This window comes from Equus asinus, chromosome 22, assembly GCF_041296235.1.
Source record: "Equus asinus isolate D_3611 breed Donkey chromosome 22, EquAss-T2T_v2, whole genome shotgun sequence".
NCBI classification, from domain to species: domain Eukaryota; kingdom Metazoa; phylum Chordata; class Mammalia; order Perissodactyla; family Equidae; genus Equus; species Equus asinus.
The window spans coordinates 39,592,812-39,608,376 of NC_091811.1; the positions used below are offsets into that span (position 1 = coordinate 39,592,812).

General features: G+C 38.1%; 1 protein-coding gene across 3 annotated transcripts in view; it reads right to left on the reverse strand.

Annotated features, from left to right (window-relative positions):
* The window catches only part of IPO8 (importin 8), a 58,588-nt gene extending 44,583 nt beyond the window's left edge, over window positions 1-14,005 (reverse strand). The window contains exons 1-4 of one of the 3 annotated variants that reach the window (XR_001402505.3): window positions 13,682-13,992; window positions 8,617-8,698; window positions 2,749-2,905; window positions 129-287 (exon numbers count right to left, since the gene is read on the reverse strand). Coding sequence is in view for 2 of the 3 variants with exons in the window: in XM_014868772.3 (XP_014724258.1) it covers window positions 129-287; window positions 2,749-2,905; window positions 8,617-8,698; window positions 13,682-13,765 (482 nt within the window). In the remaining variant the exon portion in view is untranslated. Of the gene's footprint in view, window positions 1-128; window positions 288-2,721; window positions 2,906-8,616; window positions 8,699-13,681 lie in introns of all 3 variants that reach the window. The other 2 variants (XM_014868772.3, XM_070495136.1) reach the window with 2 other exon arrangements.
* Between the last annotated feature and the right edge of the window lie 1,560 nt (window positions 14,006-15,565).

Consider the following 15,565-nt stretch of genomic DNA (forward strand, 5'->3'; position numbering starts at 1 on the left):
TGCGTTTAACCCAACATTTCCCAAACTAACCTGATTCTGAGCAACACCCATAGCAGATCCCTCTATGCAATTTAATCCTTTCTAAGTAACACAAGGCTGGTATCTTCACCCAACAGAAATCAACTTACTCATATGTCTTCACCAGTTGATACAGACATAATAAACTGCCAAGCCAGCTTCCACTGCTCTGTGACTGCAAGTAATAGTCTATCTTGTCGACTACTGCTGGCCAGTGACCAGGGAAATCGTATTTAATGATGGCACGGAGACACATTGTTAACTGGACTCTATAAGGTGGGGGGAAAAAAGTCCAAAATCTAAGTAGTTATAAATACCAGGTTTCAAAGACCTCTAATATTTCACAGAAAAGCACTCTAACTCGCAGTTACCTACATTATATAGTCATTTATCTGCAGTAGGGGGAAAAAGAGCAGTCCTATAAAGAAAAAACTCCTCAAGCTCAACTTACTGAAAAGACACAGAATGGGTGATTTCCCAAAATGAATGAAACCTTTCAAATGGTCTTCTGCTAAATATAGCTTTGTAAAAAGAAAAAAAGAATTTAAAAATAAATTCATAAAAAATTTTCAAAAAGAGACAATGAATCCAGCTCAGCTCTGCAAAATTTCTCAGCTTGTTATATTTGGTATTTTGGTTTCATATCCTAAGGGGGAAACAAAACAAAAAAGGTATTGTATCATATGAACTGGAGGAACTTAGCCTAAAAATGGTCAAAGTAAGTAAACAGAGGCCTACATAGCGGTGGGAAAGGCTCTCTGTGAGCCAAAGTCTTGAACCATCCATTCTCAGTAAACAGCCAACACAGAATGTTGCACTTATCAAAACTTCCTGAGAAACAAGTTTTTGTACTTTGAGTATAAGAAACAAGTATGAGCTAGCAATTCCCGAAGAAGAAAGTTAAGAGCCTTTTTCAAAGAAATAAAAAGAAAAAAAAAACCAACAGGAAAGACATAAAACAGAAAAAAATAAATCCTTTTAATAAAGCCACAAAGTTAAGTGATAAAAGATACAATGTCATAACACTTAGGTCAGTAATCACTTCCTCAATGGGATCCCAACTGTAATTGGGAATGAAAAGAAAATGAGAGAAAAAATTTCTCTTCTATAAACTATCAATATGCCCCTATATGGTCATTTGCAGATGGTTACATGGTGAACCTGGCTAAATTAGGATTCCATAGTGCCAAAAAATACGTGTGTTCAACTGAACAGCCAATAACTTGAATTCACTGAAATGAAACAAACAAAATAATGCCTTTTCCTTATGTTACCAAATCTATTCGATAAATTTCCTTTACAGTACTTTTAAATAAACTTCGAAAATATTTCTTAAAGCGTGATTACAGTCAAGCCTTCAGGACATAAAAGCAGCAAAGCCACAAAGACTATCTCATAATAAAGATAAAGCCCTCCTCTGGGCAACAGCAGCTGCTCCTAAACAGCAAACAGGTCATATCTGTGTGCAATAAAACTGAAACTTTTGATTTTTTTAAATTTCATCTTCAGCTTGACCCTCTCAATCCTTTCTCATTCCAAGACAAGCAAAGAATGGCTATGAACAGCCATCCTTTCATACATTATTGTGTACAAGCATTGCAAGATTCAGAGAGATCTGAAAACATAAAGATTTTGACAAGAAATGGACACATAATGGTACCATGGAGAAGCCAGAGATAGGGCGGCATTTGGGCAACCAACGTGAATAATGGTGATTTTTCTTTAATCAGTACATGAATTTTCTCCTCTTAACTAACAAAATAACTGCACAAAGAGGAGCTCAATATTCGTTCTCCTTCCTCAACACTCCCCTCACACTTCCTTCCTTTTCTACTGCTTATGTCATAATGTACACTAGATGCTCAGGGATAAAGTTCTAGCTAAGCTCTTGACATTAAACAATTTCATTCCCCTACCTCAGTTTCATCTATTTCCCTCCTTCATTTTCAAAACAGAACCTAATTACTATGTCCGTGTTCATGTTCATGTTGAAAAGAATCTGGTTCTCCCATTTTAAGACTGCAAAACTTGTACAAGTTGACGGCTATGCTGTCCAATAGGAGCAGCCACTAGCTACATGTGCACACTTTAAATCAATCAACATTAAATCAAAAATTCAGTTCCTCACTTACACTAGCCACATTTCAAATACTCGACAGCCATCTATGCCACATGGCTACGTATTGGACAGTGTGGCTGTAGACTTCATCACTGCAGAGAGTCTTACTGGACAGTGCTGCTTCGCAGCACCTAATCTGAATTTGAAAATCAGGAGACAATTCTTCCAGTTTATACTTGCTCTATCCTATCTTCTCCAAAGGAAAAGATAATCAGTTCATAAAAATGAACAAAAACATAGGTAAAGTGTTAAGAAAAGTGGTAAGTTAAAACTCCCAGAAGTCAATTTCCCCGTATCAAGAAAAAGAAAAGCAAACAGTAAAAAGTCAAGAGATCAAAATGAAAGAACATAGGTTATTTACATAGCGGGGATTTATGCAATTTTAGTTAAGCATGATTTTTGCCTTAATTCTTTTTGCGGCAACTTACGGCAACTAAACCTTTTACAAAATATTCTGGGGCAAAGACAAATAAGTAAAACAATATTCTTTGAGTGCTCATCTTCATTACTTCACCCCTTTAAAAAAACAAACTTGAGGCTGATGATTCAATCCCCCCCCCATTTGTGTCTTTCGTGCTTCCTACCAGTCATACAGATCCAGCATGATGTACCTCACTAGATCTGGAGACCGAATGATTCCTTCCACAATATTATCACGTATTTGCTGGCGATCATTTTCATGAATGTTGAATGGAAATATTGCTTCTCCTGGTGGAGGTTCTCGGTCCGGCCAGTACTGTGTCACCATGTTCTTCAAGTAAATGGCAGCTAAGTTAGACAAAAAAAAAATTGTAATGTAGCAGTATTGAAAAGATGGCTTTAATTCAGTTTTACAGAGTGTGAAAGGCTAAGCCCTTCAATGTTAATATGACACCCAGCAAAAATGGAGAATCTTACTGCTATAAATAGCCAAGTGAGGAAGGGAAAATGGATAAGAATTTAAAGCTTTCTCTTTAGCTAGTAAAGCAAGTCTAAGCAGAAAACCTTTCATTAAATCAAGCTCCAGAGATCACATGACAGAAAAATGATCTAAGAATCAAGGAATCCACTAGGCATCCTTAGACGAAATACAAAGTGGTCTAAATGAGATCCTACTAAATGTACTTTGAGGGGCCAGCCCCATAGCCGAGTGGTTAAGTTCGTACACTGCTTTGGCGGCCCAGGGTTTCACCGGTTCGGATCCTGGGCGCGGACATGGCATGCTGAGGCAGCATCCCACATGCCACAACTAGAAGGACCCACAACTGAAAATACACAACTATTTACTGGGGGTCTTTGGGGAGAAAAAGGAAAAATAAAAATCTTAAAAAAAAATGCACTTTGAGATCATAAGAGTTGCACTGTTCACAGTATCTAATAGTGGATTGACAACAGGTGAAATTCTGCTGTCCTTCAGGTAAATTGCTTATTTCGTTTATTTTCTTTCACTGGCTACTACCCTGCCCCACCATTTTGAAATATCTATGCTTTTCATATTATTTGGTAATTTTTATCCAACCCTTTTGAAATATTTACCACTTGTAAAGATAATAATGGAGAAAAGGACATTAGTCTTCAAATATTTTTGGAAAATCTCAGGAAACTTCTTATCTGTTTATTTCTATCAAAAGATATAATCAGTGGAGGCAGCCCAGTGGCATAGTGGTTAAGCTTGTGCACTCCACTTCAGCAGGCTGGGTTTCACAGGTTCAGATCCTGGGCACAGACCCATGCACTGCTCATCCAGCCATGCTGTAACAGCGACCCACACAGAAGACTGGCACAGATGTTAGCTCAGCAATAATATTCCTCAAGCAAAAAAAATGAAGATTGGCAACAGATGTTAGGCTCAGGGCCAGTCTTTGTCACCAAAAGAAAAAAAAAAATAATCAATTATTTTGTTCCTATACTTTTTAACCATATTCAACATTTAACAAAAGGCTTCTGAGAGAAACAGGCTGACATGCTGCTACAGGGTTTTGATAGGGAATATGCAGCTTTCTAACCAACCCAGCTGAACAGTGAATGTAAATAAATACTTATAATGTCATATTCTTATACAGACATAAGAAAAAAAAGATGTAATCTGCAAAGCATTATAACTTTCTTCCCTTAAATTTCTCCTCTCTCTTCTTCCCCTATCTAACTCCTCCCTTATCTCAATTTTACATAAAACTAAACTGGCTTGTAAAAGCATTACACCACAGAGAATAAACCAACATGTTCTCCAGTGGCTATAACACAACAGAAATGTAATAAAATTATGAACTTTTTTTTCATTAGTTTTGATTCAACAAAGTTCTGAAAAAGATAATTCCACCTAGGATTTCTGTTTGGATAAAAATGAAAATTATTTGAGAGAGAATGTGTGTATGTGTGTGTCTTAGTTTAGGTTTTTGTCTTACTTGTTTTTAATTTAGACCACACAGGCTCTGAACTAAGTACCATCTTTTATCCCAGTACGTTTATTATATTATATAACAGTGATTGCAAATAAAAATTTATAGATTGTTGGAAAAAATGAATAAATGAACTAAGAATATGGTCCAACCTGTCAGCAGCTCAGACTGATTCATGAGATTAATCTTTGCAAAAAGAAAAATCAACTATATTATACACAAAACCATTTTAATCCCTATAGAACTAATCTTGAAAATAAAAAGCAACCTTCAGACAGCAAAGATACAGATGTGATATACTCATAGACTTACTTATAATTCAGTCATTAAATGCTGTTAATTTTACAACTAAAAAATATTTTTATTATGGAGCACCATTCAAGATGGACCTATAAAAAAGGCACACTGACCAATTTGTATATGTTGAAATAAATCTGCAATTAGTTAAAATAAAATAGAACAATGTAATAATTTGAAAAGAGGATACTACTCTTACAGATAATTGTGGTTTACTAAGGATAACAAAGGAAAAATATCAAAGATAATTGAAATGCTATCAATAATCTAAAAACCTCCCTTTAATCATTTAATTCAAGTATCTAACCATTTGTCAGAGCTAAGAAACAAAACACAAATATCATCGTAATCCATTCATAAAGAAATTAAGTATTAAACTTTGTTTTTCTGCAAAATTCACTTGCCATTTCAAGTACCTGCAGCTGGAAATGAACTTTCTAAAACATATACACATTTCCCTCCTTCTCAAGCACAGTGAGTCATCACTCCAGCTCTAAGTCCTGGACCCAGAGCCACGACAACACATGGTTCCAGAACCTCAAAGGGGAAAGGGTGCCAACATAAACTCAGTGAAGCAGAATGCTGTGCTTTTTGAGATGATATTTCTAAGCTTTTCCATTTTTCATCACAATTTGGTAGCCCCTCTCTCCCTTATTGTTACTTTAATTTGTTAGGCTAGGAAACCAAATAAAGTGTGTATATTATATCTACAACAAGATTAAACAGATTCTGAGTAAGAGCCAAGGAGCTTCCTACAAATAAGACACAAGAGTTTTAAGAAAAGAGCTTCTTGAAATGCTTCCGGACTGATCAGAGGCATCTTTCTGTTTATTTCTAGCTTCTGTATTCTAGAACGCTGAGGTTAATATTAATAAGTAAATAACCCGTGAATAACTTAACTATCAAGTGAATTTTTATAGCCTCTCCCTATCCATCTTTTGGAAATACATACAAAAAAAGTCAGAAGAACAAAAAGCAGGCAACTTACAGAAAATAGAAATCATGTTATCTGTCAAATGATGGTCCCACATCAGTCACCAAGGATGACTTCTTAAGGTCTAATGTAATACCCCTCAGCTACCTCTTTTAAATCCAAACTACTCTTCTGCACACAGCAACTCCAAAGTGTACTAAAGAAAGTACATTTCTGAACATACGTTTACATACATTAGAGTGGCTCTTCTCTTCAGAGGTAAGGAGTGAAAAACTGGAAATAAAATGACTTGAGAGATTCCTGCTGATAACTATCCTAAATTTAAGATGGGCTCCCTTCTCTGCACATTACATGATAATATTAATAATGCTACTATGCCTATCAATACCTCAAAAGGAAAACAGTAGAGCAAACATCCAAATTTATTTTTTTTGCTTGCCAATGTCAAAATATTACATTGTTTTCCTATTTCTTCACAGTAATGTAATAAATGACATTCACTAACGAGCTTGCTTGACAGTAGCAAGAATTCTTTAGAATTGCCCACAAGCAAAAAGATCAAAAACTGAATATTTTGCAGGACTACGTCTTTCCACTTAATATTAGCATAATTTTTTCACAGCTTTATACAGGGCTGAGTTTTTTTCTTTTAAGCAAAGATCACATCATTCTTTTTTAAATGTCATGCTAAAATGATAAATTATCTGTCTGAGTGTCACCACAAGGTTCTTGGAGCATCCTTGCATTTTAGTAATAGATTAAATAGGACAGATAATTTTTAACTGGCATTTAAATTTTGGATAGTTATAACATAGAATTTTACACAGTGTATTTCAGACTCTGATAAAATAGATGTTCTAAGATAGAAAATTGTGAAAATTGTCCTCATAAATTAGAAATTATCAACTACCAACATAAATTCTGTCTTGTGGCTAACAGATTTGAAATCTACATAGATTATAAAGAAAAGCTTGCCTTTAAATTCCATTTACATTTTATACCAAAACTTAATTATCTAAGATATTAAGATTCAAAGTTGTATGGAGTTGGTGAAGATATGGGAAACCCAGCATTCTAAAGCAGTATTGATAAAAAAAAAAAAGAAAGCAAAAGCAACTTGGTGATAAGATTCAAAATTCTAAATGTTAACATCATTAATATCTATTAACCTAGCATTTCCATTTCTTATAATTTATTCTATGAAAATATTCCCGCAAGTATCTAGAGATATATGTCCAAGGATGCTCCTTTTAGAGTTGCCTCTATCTACAACAACAACAAAAAGAAACAATAAAGGAAATGTCTATTAATATCAAATTGTTTACATAAACTTTGGTGGCCCTGTACAAAGAAATAGTGAACAATTGTTACAAAGAACAACATATATATAAATACACGGACATGGAACGATCCCCCAAGGGCACGTGGTTAAACAGTGAAAAAAAAGGAAGTTACAAAACAGCATGTGTATTACAGACTGTTGTTACTTTTTAAAACCAGCATATCTACAGAAAAAAAGAATTGGAGAACCATGCAGCAAACTAGACGGCAGCTACCTTTGGGGGCAGGATTAAGAGCAATCTAATGTATAAATCTGTGTTTTTGTAATGTTTATATGTCATATAAAGAAGACATTTTAATTTAATAAATTGCTTTAAGATCTTTAAAAATACTACATCTACAAAGCTTCCTAGGAACTTCACAATGGCCCTATAAATCCTTAGGTTATTGAAAAAGGTTCCCTTTAGCAAAACGTGCTTTTAGAACAGCCCTATTATATAAAACAAAGATTAAACAACTGAGAGTTATAGTTTCAAAAATTTACATATAAGTTTTATACACCTTACTAAAGTAAAAGATAATTCCAACAGGAATGTTTTTCCATAGGTTTGCCTTATCTTAACCACAAAAAGATCTTTTAGGAAATCATACATATTGTCATAAATATATGAAAGCTAATGATTCCTTACTTTTTTCTGTTACATTCAGGTAAAATTACTTTTATCAGCATAAACATTATAATCCCATTTCTATAAAATTGTTCATCTATCCTTCTACCTGAAAACATGCAAAGACTAATGTTCACATAATGTTAACAATGGGCATTTCTGAGCAATGAATGTCGGGTAATTTTTTTTACTTTCCTCTTTGTATTATTCTGTATTGCCCATATTATTTATGAGTATATATCACTTACATAATTTTAAAAAGTCTTTTTTTATATGCATTTTTTAATTAGCTATTGTCACTTTACCCCTTTTATCTTGAAATTATTCTCTTTTTAGAACTCATGATGCTCTAAGGCTTTCTCCATTTTTTACCTTCTGGGCTCTAATGACGGCTCATAAAAAAAAGCAATAAAAAGAACAATATACAACATCATGGAACTACCAGAAGGTCCCAGAGACTGAAAACTAAGTTTCATGTTTAAAACAAAATTCCTGCTCCCCATCACGTGGTTAGGACTATCCGTGCAGTATATTACCTCCGTGATCTGATGCATGAATGGAGCTGGAATTCACACATATACATTCATGGTCTTAATCTATGGGCCCAAAGGGTAGGCCAGCAGGAATCAAAAAATTAGGGAGATCGAGCCATTAAAATTGGGAGCTAAGGGGAAAGTTACAGAGGCAAGGACTTGGTAGGTGGAAGCGAGAGGAGGAAAGAAAAAGCTAAGGGAGATTTAAGAGCTCAGGGCCTACCTCTGAGTTTCCAGGGAAAAAGAAAGTGAGTTTTTAAGCCATTAGAAATACTTCATGAGCGCTTCCTATTTTTATCAAGAAATCACAAATATTTAGAATTAAAATAAAACTCTAGTTCTCCTGTCATCTATAAATAAATTTATAAAGGATAAAAAACCAACTCACCTGCCTGGCGTACTGGGAATTCCACATGGTCAGAGACTATAATCCGAAGTAAACTGGGGGCAAAATTGATAATCTTGTAGGACTGAAATTACAAAGAAATATTTTATAAAATAGGGCAATATAAATGAATAACGATTAGCACCTGTTACTGAATACATTACTGTCCCAACAAAAGAAAACTTTTAAAGTGAGGGAAACTCTCCAAGGCAAAATGAAGAATACTAAAATACTTCAAGTCAAAAAAATTTACTTACAATAAATTGATGACTAAAAAATATGAACCTCTTTAAGTTTTTCTTACATGTATTATCACAGTGTTCTCCAGAAAGGGGTAGCAATTTATACTCCCAATGGTAGCACACGAGTGTGTCCATCTATCCAATACAGGGATGAGCATTATCATTTCTTTGAAACTTTAAAATCTTAATCATATTTTAAATTACATTTCTGCTAGGTTGAATTTTTTTCCTGTTTGTTGGCTATTTGTTTTCTTCCACTGATTCCTTATTCCCTTTATCCTTTTATAAATGGAGTATTTGTTTTATTCTTAATAAATTCTAAGAGCTATTTACGAATTTAAAATCTCAAAGTTTTATTTGACCTATACATGGCAAGTGTTTCTTCCCAGCTTATTTGTGCTTCAATTTTGTTTATGGTATTTTTGACAAACAGGAAGACATGGGCTACAGAAAACAGGAGATCTGATACAGGAAAATGAAGCAGATCGTGTTAAATAGCTGTGCCTGAGCTACGGAGAGGAACCACTGTGCCTCACAAAACAGCACTGAGAGCTGTCATCACCAGCTGCCCTCTGCTGCTGCAGCATCTTTTAAACTTACCAGTGCCCCAGTGAGCCTGTGCTGATGAAGTGCCTGCTGCCTGGTCATTTCTCCCCACAGACTGTTCTGCTGTGACCTACTCCCAAGTTTGGCCCTGGAGACTTCAGAAGTAAAAAAAAAAAAAAAATACAGAGCAGCCCATTCCGTCTGACCATATTCCCTCCAGATGTCTAGTACCTGGACCATATTACAGCCCTGCCACATTCCCAGAGCTTACACTTGGCCTTGCCCGCTGACATTCCCAGAAAAGACTCATAAATTCTCAGTGAGGCTGAAGCCAGACAATGACGCAGAGAGTCTGTTCAGCTTACCTCCTCCCAGGAGGAGGATCTATGGTGACATCCCTTTCAACACACCACTAGGTTTATGCATGCCAATCCATTTTTTAATTTATCACCTTTCCTATTCATTTACTTATAAGAGCATTTATTAAGATAAACGTTTGACTAAAAGATTTGGAGAAAACTGGCATCTTTAAAATATTGATACTTCCCATTCAAAAAGGATGTTTTCCAGATCTCTCTATATCCTTAAGTAGAATTTTGAATTATCTTATAATTGTTCTTCCTTTCATCCTGTATACAGTTCAGAATCTTAAATCTGTTGTATATGAAGTAAATTCTGTTTTATCCATAATGGAAACCACGAGAACTTTAAAGCAGTTTTTAAGAAAACAGATTTAGCAGCAGTTTACAGAGTCAAAATTAACACAGATTTACCCCAATCTTCTACAACTTCTACATTTATATTTTTATAAAATAACTCATGTTTATAACTTTTGAGATCCTGGAAGATCTTGTAGTTAATCAAAGATTAAAACATCTATACAGTTTCGTTCTAATCTATATAGTTTAGTTACTTATTTTAAAAATCTTAGCACACATAAGTACAAAATAACCTTTATACTTCAATTAATACTACTTATTTGAAAGTAGTTACTGTAGCAACTACTTTTATTTCAACACTGTTGCCACTGTACACATTTTGGAACAACTCCTTTTCCAATTGTTGCCATTTCAAAGACCTGCCACTTTCTGTCTTCTCTTTTCAGCTTTGATTCAATCTATGTGAATTTGGCCAGCGAAAACCTTCAGTGGTAAATTCAGATATATTCTTATACTACTTTCCTCACAAATATTTATCCAATTTCATTTTCCACCTTGGGCTTCAAGTTTCTAAGAAAAAAAAATAAGACATTTCTCAATGATTTCTTGAGGATATTTACTTTGTATCTTTGAAGTTTTCTGAAAATAAAGAGTTTCCTTGCTTAGCCAAATTCTGCATTTTACGAGAACTCATTGAAAGCAAAGACCTGATGTTTTCCCATTCTCCACCTCACTGCTCTCACTACGCTAACTTTTCTGGTCCTCCAACAGGCCAAGTTGTGGGCCTTTCCTGAACTTGCTCTTCCCTCCATTCCTCTCCCAGTTCCTCACCTGGTTCACTCCTTCACAACACCTAGCTCTCTGCTCAGTGTCATTCTCCAGTGAATGACCGCCTTATTTATACATCCCAACGCACTCTCTCTAGGGCTTTACTCTCTATAGCACTTATGACCTGAAATTATATTATTTACTTGTCTGTATCCCCACTAGAATGCAAGCTCTATGAGAGCAGACTCTTATACTAGTGCCTCTTAGTTAACTCAATAAATATATGTTATTCATATAAGCAAACTCTCTTAAAGGACCACAAAAATGATGCCTACAGATGCACGGAAAAGCAGGGATTCCAAAGCTTGGCAGTGAAGGCGCATATCTTTATTTCCTTACGGAGGCCACGTAGAGAATGACTTACTAAAAGAAGACACCTTTCTGGATGAACTACTGGAGCAGGATATCTACCCATTCCTACTTCCCTATGCTGCTGCTAAAGGGACTTCTGGGTTTAGAGACAGAGAAATGTGTATAGGATGCATTGTTAATATCCTGAGATAAAACTGAAAATGCATTTTCCCATAGAAACAATATCACAAACACAGTCAAGGAACCAGTCACTGGTAACAGAAATACGCTGGCTACAGGAAAAAAAAAAAAAAAAAAAGCTCCAAATGAGATTTTACCCTTTGGAACACAGGCTGTTATGTTTTGAAGCTGCCTTGGCTTCTAAATGGCAATTAACAAATCAATCAGTACACTGTAGAAGCTGCTCCCATTTCCCATGCAGAGCATATTTGCTGAGGGGGGACCCAGACTAAAATAAACAAGCTGGACCCTAATAACTTATGGTAGATTAACCACCTGTTTATCCAACAAAGCAGGATGTTACAGTGGTGGTAACGGATAAGCATGCAGAACCCCACATTACAGTCATGTTTTACTATAAGGTTATGTTACATTATACATTATACAGTCTTCTATTTACAGACAATTAAAAAAATACTTAATGAGAGCATATTACGATCCAAAGCATTATATAAAATATAAATGTTAAATGAGTGGCATAGCAATAAGCTACTTTGCGAAGTTGCAGAGGAAACTGTGGTCCCTGATGAGTTGGTGGATACAGGGCAGGGCAGAGTGAGATGGAACGGATTTGGACTGAAATACCATGAAGAAAAAAGTAGAATTGGGTCTTCCATGTCTCTTCTAGTTCTGCAGGATTTCCCACCTATCTTTTCCACTTCTATAAAGTCGACTACACTTACACACCACGAATCAGAAACAAAGCAGAGGTAGGCTAACAGACAAGGAAATCATAACATGCTATCAAAGGTATGATCCCTACCAACACTGTGAAAGTCATAGTGATAACAGCTGGCCTCGTGGTGAGGAGCCAGGGGTCACAAACAGGCCACCTCTCCTGTTCATACTAGCAGATTGCAAATTCAGCTCTTGCTTTGTTCCTGCCAGCCAATCCCTGAATACCATTCTTCTAGCTAATCAACAAATAGTACATCTATTCTGCAAAGCCTGAGACAGGTACCGACTTTAACTTTCCCCTATTCTGAGTGACAGTCCGCTTTCTGAGACACCAATACATTCCCTTTGGGCTTCCGTGCAGCTTTTCTCTCTTGGGAATCCTGGATTCACACTTACTCCAAACTCCACCCAGATTTCCCGTTACAATAATCCCTTTCAAAGAGTCACAATGCATATCTGGCCTTTAAAGTAAACTCCAAACAGGGAAAACCTTAGCGAACTACTTCTGGAACATTTACTTAGGACCGTTGTTCTCACACTTTAGGAAGCACAAGATCACCTAGCTAGCTAATTAAAACACCACTGGGTCCCACTCCCAGAGTTTCCGATTCTTTAAGTCTAGAGTGACTTCAAGTCTATGGGGATAATTTGCACTTCCAACAAGTTCCTAGGTGATGTTGGTGTTGCTCATCCTGGGCAACACTTTGAGAATCACTAATTTAGGTATATTCCTTTACATTTTAAGGATTACCGCAACCTCAAACAGCTGTCACTCTATCCTGGGGGTAGACTTTAATTTGTACTTTTTAGTGAAAGGTCTATAATTCATTCCTACAGGTGAAGAGGAAAAAAGTAAGCTAGTTTGGGATCATTAAAATTTCGAAATGTCCTGGAAAGGCTGGAACTAGGTCAAGGCTAGTTAGCAGGAATAGAGCATGGAGGATAAAAGAAAGGCTTACACATTTTAGCGTTTATGAGAAATCCCTCCAAACAAATATTGCTGGACGTGTCTTTTGTAAAGCAGCACCACCATGAAAATTGCCTATTCTTCCCAGAGCACTCTACCGACAGCATTTCCCAGCGCTCCAACAAAACTCTGCCAATCAGTGTCAAAACAGTCCTGCCAGCCCCACAGAAGCAGGCGATGGGCAGGGTTTCCCACAGCAACACCTAAAAAGGGTTGGGTCTGAAGAAAAGCTGAACTCAGATTTGAATTTTAAGTGAATTTTCCCACCCGCGTCCCCAAGTCAGCGTCCTTAAGGAAAAAGAAGTCACACCCTGAAAACGCTAGCAAAGCTTGCTAAAGCTTCTTTCTGCGGACCAGGCGGGCTGAACAAACTGCACTGGGGAAGGAAAGCGACACGACAAGGTGCAGAGGTGGCCAACAGGTGTGCGAGCTGTCCCGAAAAGATCCGGGGAGCGCTGCTCAACAGGAGCCGGGCTGGGGGGGCGGGACAGGCCGGGAAGCGCCCGGGTCCGGAGCCCCCGCGGGGTGGAGACCCGGGCGCCAAGGAGGGAGAGCCCGGCGAGCCGATGGGGGGCGCCGCTCCGGCGGCAGGGGGGCGCCGCAGGCCCGCTCCTCACCTGGTTGAGCTCGTTCTCAGCGGCGATCCGCAGCTTGGGGTCGATGGTGCCCTTCAGCGCCTGGATGATCCGGTTGAGGTCCATCTCCCTGGGATGGGGGCTCCGCGGCCCCCGGACCAGTAGGCCAGACTGCAGCTTTAGTTTTCTTTTGACCCTCTCAGCCTCCTCCTCCGCGATCCCTAGACTACCTCACGCCCCACCCCCCGCCACCGTCGCCACCTGCAGCCACTTGCTGCGCCACTCTGACTCCGAGCCCCCTGTCCTCCCTTTCTACCCCCCACAACTCGCTCTCCATTCACCCTTTTACGACAGCCGGTGGGAGGCGGGAGAAGCGAGAAGAGGAAGCGGCGCTTCCTTTACGGCGGCCTCTTCCCGCGGGCGTGATGCTATGGCCGCTCCTACAGGCGGCCGCCATGCTGCCGTACGGAAAGCGATCTCGGCTTCTTTCCCTGAGAGAAACTGAGCGCTCTTGTTCCGGCAGGCGGCCGCCATGCTGCCGTACGGAAAACAGCCTGCCGCTTCTTCCCAAGGGGGAAACGAGCTGGCTAGTGGTCTCTTTACAGCTGCTTCCAAATTAAGCATGTCTGGATGGAGTGGCACTTTTTGTTAGTCCGATAACTGTTTGGACATCACAACTGAGCCTGTTCCAGGGCACACTTGTTGGGAACTTGAGATTATCTAGCCCACAGGAGGACAGGGTCCCCTGGGTCCATGGGAGCCATCACTCATTCATTCACTGAACATTTGTCAAACATCCATTTTTGAACCAGAATACTGAGCTATTTGGGTACCACATTATAACAAGATGAATTCGATGCAGGTTACTATAAAGGAACTTACAACCTGATAGAAGAGACAAATTTAAACAGATAAAACATATTTACGGAGTAACTGTGGAAATACGGAGATCAGAGAAACTAGCTATATGCTTGAGAGTCTCTGAAAACTTTCTGGACCTTCTCAGAAAAGTAATGAAAGGCAAGAAGGGTTATACTGTGTTCCACTCACTGTGGCCATATCTGGCCCCACAATTTTAAAAGCATAAAAATATGAAGGAGCTAGTTTTTCCTGAGGTTAACCCAGAAAAGAGAGTTCTCATTATATTTAGTAGAGATGATGACTGTAAGCAAAACACACCTGACAGGATGTGATCTTTCCAGGACAGATAATATAGATTTGTTCAATCAAATGGGCTCAATCAAGAGAGTAGAAAATATGTAGGGGAAACTTGGCTTTCTGAAAGATATCCGCTCTGCAGAGGCTGAAAGTGACAACAATGCCCCTCAACTGGGTGCAAAGGTGCCTAACCGTATGTCTCCGATTGCTTCCAGTTTTGCCCCACTTTAATCCATTCTCCACACTGCCATCAGAGTTATGTTTCTTAAAGGTTAATACTGTCATGTCCCTTACTCCTTGAGGATCATCCTTGATGATTTCCCAACAACATCGAGATAAAATACAAACTCCTTAGCACCCCTTCAGGGTCTTTTGAAACATAGTGCCTTTCATCTCCACACTATTTCATTACACTCTCTAATCTAATACTCCTTAACTTCTGAAATCTTAACTCCTATATATATATGTTGGTGAGGAAGATTCTTGCTAATATCTGTGCCAATATTCCTCTACTTTGTACGTGGGATGCCACCACAGCACAGTTTCATGAATGGTGTGTAGGTCCACACGTGGGATCCAGGCCTGTGAACCCTGGTCCACCAAAGCAGAGCACATGAACTTAACCACTACGCCACTGGGCCAGCCCCACCAATATCTTCTTTTTAAGTTAGGGTATATTCTTCCATCTCTCTCTCAATAATTCTACACCTATTTTCCAACTCAACCACTTTTTCAGTTCTCCTTAGTCTATCCATTCCTGACTACACT